Source organism: Ananas comosus, linkage group 22 (assembly GCF_001540865.1).
Source record: "Ananas comosus cultivar F153 linkage group 22, ASM154086v1, whole genome shotgun sequence".
Classification (NCBI taxonomy): Eukaryota; Viridiplantae; Streptophyta; class Magnoliopsida; order Poales; family Bromeliaceae; genus Ananas; species Ananas comosus.
This window is the reverse complement of record NC_033642.1, coordinates 7,542,747-7,546,990: the sequence shown is the minus strand read 5'-3', so window position 1 is coordinate 7,546,990 and position 4,244 is coordinate 7,542,747. Positions and strand designations below refer to the sequence as shown.

General features: G+C 36.4%; 2 protein-coding genes across 2 annotated transcripts in view; one reads left to right on the top strand and one right to left on the bottom strand.

The window, feature by feature from the left end:
* LOC109727108 (protein NUCLEAR FUSION DEFECTIVE 4-like) overlaps nt 1-2,107 on the top strand; it is a 2,372-nt gene extending 265 nt beyond the window's left edge. The window contains exon 2 of the mRNA XM_020257008.1: nt 1,559-2,107. Within this exon, the coding sequence (XP_020112597.1) occupies nt 1,559-2,107 (549 nt within the window). The remainder of the gene's footprint in view (nt 1-1,558) is intronic.
* Nucleotides 3,223-4,244, bottom strand: part of LOC109727350 (acyl-CoA-binding domain-containing protein 3) — a 4,410-nt gene continuing 3,388 nt past the window's right edge. The window contains exon 5 of the mRNA XM_020257443.1: nt 3,223-3,953. Coding sequence (XP_020113032.1) covers nt 3,883-3,953 — 71 coding nt within the window. The 3' untranslated portion in view covers nt 3,223-3,882. The remainder of the gene's footprint in view (nt 3,954-4,244) is intronic.

Below are 4,244 nucleotides of genomic sequence, written 5' to 3'. Positions count from 1 at the left end.
CCCTCCCCTATTGGCAGGTAACAACAGACCACCGGCCTGACCGACCAACAGACTGACCGTCTTTAGCGCGAGTGACAAAAAGTTTAATAATTGATATCCGAAATTTCAAGTTAAAAGCCTACTTATTTTATATTTTCAACTGTGATAACTTCAAAAATAGTGTTAATACTGAGATTTTAGCTGTTCATTAATTTGTCACCTAAAAAACCAACTATCTAGTAAAATCTATTAAGAGGATTTTTGTACTTTTGGAAATCGATGGGGTCGGTGGTGGTGGTGGTGGGGGTGGGGGTGGGGACGGGGTTGGCGGTGATGAACAACCTAGGGCAGATGGGGAAGGCGATGGGGTACGGCGACCGAATAGTAGTGGGACACTTATAAAAGGGGCTAATGCACCAATTTGACATGTTGATGAGATAAAATATAAATTTTTGAAAATTAAAGAGTAGAAATAAATAAATGAATATTTATAAGGAGGGTTTTCTATAATTTAGGTTTTTTTTCGCTGAAAATGTATAGAACTTTTCTAACTACCATATTTCAATTTATTTGAATTGATATGCCAATGTCATGAGATACAAATCTAAAATTTTAAAGAAGTTCAAAAAGTTTTGGGAGAAAATAAACCAGAAACTCCACAAAGATTCTTCGATCAAATCGAGAAAGTGAATATATTTATATTTTAAAATTTGAATGCGTCGTTTATCTTTATAGTTTATTTAGCATACTTTATATACTCTTCGAAATTATAAATTTACTAAAATAAGCAATTAGCTTAAATTTTAAAGCTAAAGTAACGTTTGAATGAAACATATTGAAGAAAGGGATAATAAAAATAAAATTTTAAAAAGTTGGATTGCTGTTTTACAACAGTCCCTGCTTTAGGTAATTTCTCTACATATTTACCTTTTTATTTTCCTCTCTAAGGTGAGGATTCTTGTGGGATTAAGTTAGACCACTAATTGCGGATTAATTAAATGAAAAAGAACCATCATCTTTTGATAGTGGATTAACGGTGGAGTGAGGTAAAATGGCATCTTCTGTGGCTACATGGTGAGTACTTTAATATAAAGTTTTAACCATGGATTTAAAGATTCTTCTCCATGATAAAACCTTAACCTTTTTCTCCCCAATTTTTTTCTCTCTCTCTCTCTCTCTTTTGCTTTCGATCACCCACTTCTCGAGAACAATTGTCTTTTGTTGACATCAATGTCATATGATTCTCTTTTCGCATATGTAAGGATCATTGTTAAATGCTTGGTAACGTTTGCATATCTAAGGCTTTTATCTTTTCCCACCAAGTAAAAAGGTAAAACTTTTAAAAGTAAGTTCTACTTTGTGATATTAACGTGTAGTGGTGTCAATTTTTTCATGTTGCTTCTATTCGTTTCCTTATGTTTCTTATGCTTTTTAACTGCTTTCTAGACAAAAGAAGATCAGATGTGCACACCGAACGCATAAGTTCAGACATTAATTTTGTTTTTTAGAATTTGTTCGTATACTCTCTTAAATAAAACTTTCTGATTGTTTTCTATCGTATCGATCTTTATGTAATATGATATCGGCATGGGACTATTTTTCATTTCCCTTTAACAATTATGTATGCATTTCTCTTCACAGGAAATACGGTACGCCGAGGCCCGTATGGAATGCGGCCTCGCAGATCCTAATGGCCGTCGGATACGTCGTGATGGCCCTGGCCCTGCCGGGCTCCCTCTATGTCGGCTCCATCGTCGTCGGCCTATGCTACGGCGTCCGCCTCGCGGTCACCGTCCCGACCGCATCGGAGCTCTTCGGCCTCAAGTACTACGGCCTCATCTACAACATCCTCATCCTCAACCTCCCCCTCGGCTCCTTCGTCTTCTCGGGCCTCCTGGCGGGCATCCTCTACGACTCGGAGGCGACCGGGACAGCCGGCGGCGGCAACACGTGCGTCGGGGCCCACTGCTACCGGCTCGCGTTCGTGGTCATGGCCGGCGCGTGCCTCGTCGGGTTCGGTTTGGATGTGTTGCTGGCGTTCCGGACCAGGAAGGTGTATCTTAGGATCCATGCCAGCAAAAATTTGAATAGAAATAAGGAGGGAAAAGAGGGAGCTGGGAAGAGCTAAGGCAGTTAGGCAGTTAAGCTAGGGTTTGTGGAAAACGTGTATCCAAAGATCCACATTCTCTCTTTAGTCTCATCAAATTTTCATTTTTCTACTAAAAATACAAAAAAAATTGTTTTGAATCCTAAGATGGCAAAATTATAAGATTTATACATAAATATGCATGTAACATTTTCCTTATATTGTATTGAATCTACCGTCCCATGTTGCAATAGGATATACTTTTTTAGTAGCTAGGCTACAACACTTTAAGAATTAAATAAAACGGTTTGTTATTCCCACAGTTTCCAACTATAAAGCATCAAAATCAAGATGCTTGAACCTTATAGAAATCGAATTTCACAACCTAGTGATCTACTGGTGTCCAATTCATCTTCCGTTAATTGTTAAAAAAAATAAATATTGAAAACACTGGACACATAATACCGTAAAATTATAAAATTTAATTCCTAAAAGGTATTAGACTTGTCAAGTTTAATAGTATCGATCATTGATTAAGAGACTGCATCGCCAAAAATAATATAGAAACAAACTCAGATGTACATATTCTCACCTATCTCCTTTTCTTATGGTATAGATAGATATAGATTGTACTCTTTTAAAATAGATATATATTGGAAATCCGATACATCAGAACCTTACAAAGATCCTAATATTGTTCCAACACAGTATATACATTGGAATGGCATTATCCTTAAATAACTTATACGTAACTCAATCGAAAACAACATAAAACAATATAACATGAAGAAAAGGCAAGTTAATTTTTTGAACATTTAAATTCCAGCTGCAAATTTTTAGATTATCTTTAGATTCACAAACTTCACTCGTAAATACGAACTCAAAAAGATTTCTCACACAAGAGGCGCTAATTGAAATATTGGTTTCGAGCAATCAAAATTACAGCTACAAACTAATATAACAGGAGAAAAGCAGAATATAAAATTTTGGCCTACGCTACCCGTAGAAAAAAAAAAAAAACAACAACAACAACAACAACAACAACAACAACAACAACCAACCAAACAAACAAACTTAACCCTCAGATATCGATCCAATACCCCTATTTCAGGCACTGAATACGACGTTCTCACTACATTGCCAAAAATAAATGAAACTTTATAAAATAAACAATCATTGCATTAACAGAAGACACAAACTTCTAAACATTATGAGACATAGGATGAATCTTTAGACCAAAGAAACTTTTTAAGATAAGCAGCAACGTGGCTTTCGGAATTTATTAATGAGAGACATTCCACAGTGAGATGCTAGGAATCATATTTATATGGGATAAATGCATCTAAGGAGAAAACCACACTAAAGCATAAACGAAGCTCACGACGCCCATAAACAAACCATGGTTACTATTTATATGTACATAAATATATATACAGTCACTTTATATACCAATACCAATCAAGCACTAAAGAGAGACTAACCATCTGACTGAGAAACACGACTAAACACGCATATTACCTTGCTTTCCGAAGTAAGCTGCAGCAGGTTGTTTTTGCACATGTAACCTTGTAAAATATGCAAAATTACGCAAATGCCAAAGTGAAGTTGGTGTTTGCGTGCATTACTCTAATAAACCTTGCTTATTTGATGTCTGTCTAGGAAACAACCCGGTGCAAATAAGAAAGGTTTTTAGGCTATGCATGAAATACCAACTTTCCAAGCGATTTATGCAATTTCGCATATTTGTGGGGTTATGTATGCAAAAGAACCCTTTAACAATCAGAGCCATCAGAATCCTTTCAAGTACCAGCACATCGTTACCGGTAGAAGGTTAAAAATGTCACCCTTGCCGGAGATAGCAGGTTAAAAAGGAAGTTTCTGGTCAGCCCTGCAACGTAGATTTACAGCGATTTCAGACAAAATATAGTGTCACGACAGAAACAACAACAGAAAAAAAAAAAGCACTGAAGTAAAACATATATACACCCCATAAAATTGGTTTGCTTCGCTTCAATGCCTGATAAAACATTTTTAACTGCATGCCCAAGCTCAACATTTCGTAACCAGATCTTAGTATATAAGCTTGTAGGCTAATAATCATTTGTCATACATACATCTAGTGCCCCTTGTTGCTTGCGAGTTGTCAAATTACAATTTACAAAGAAAATGGGCGCGAGTG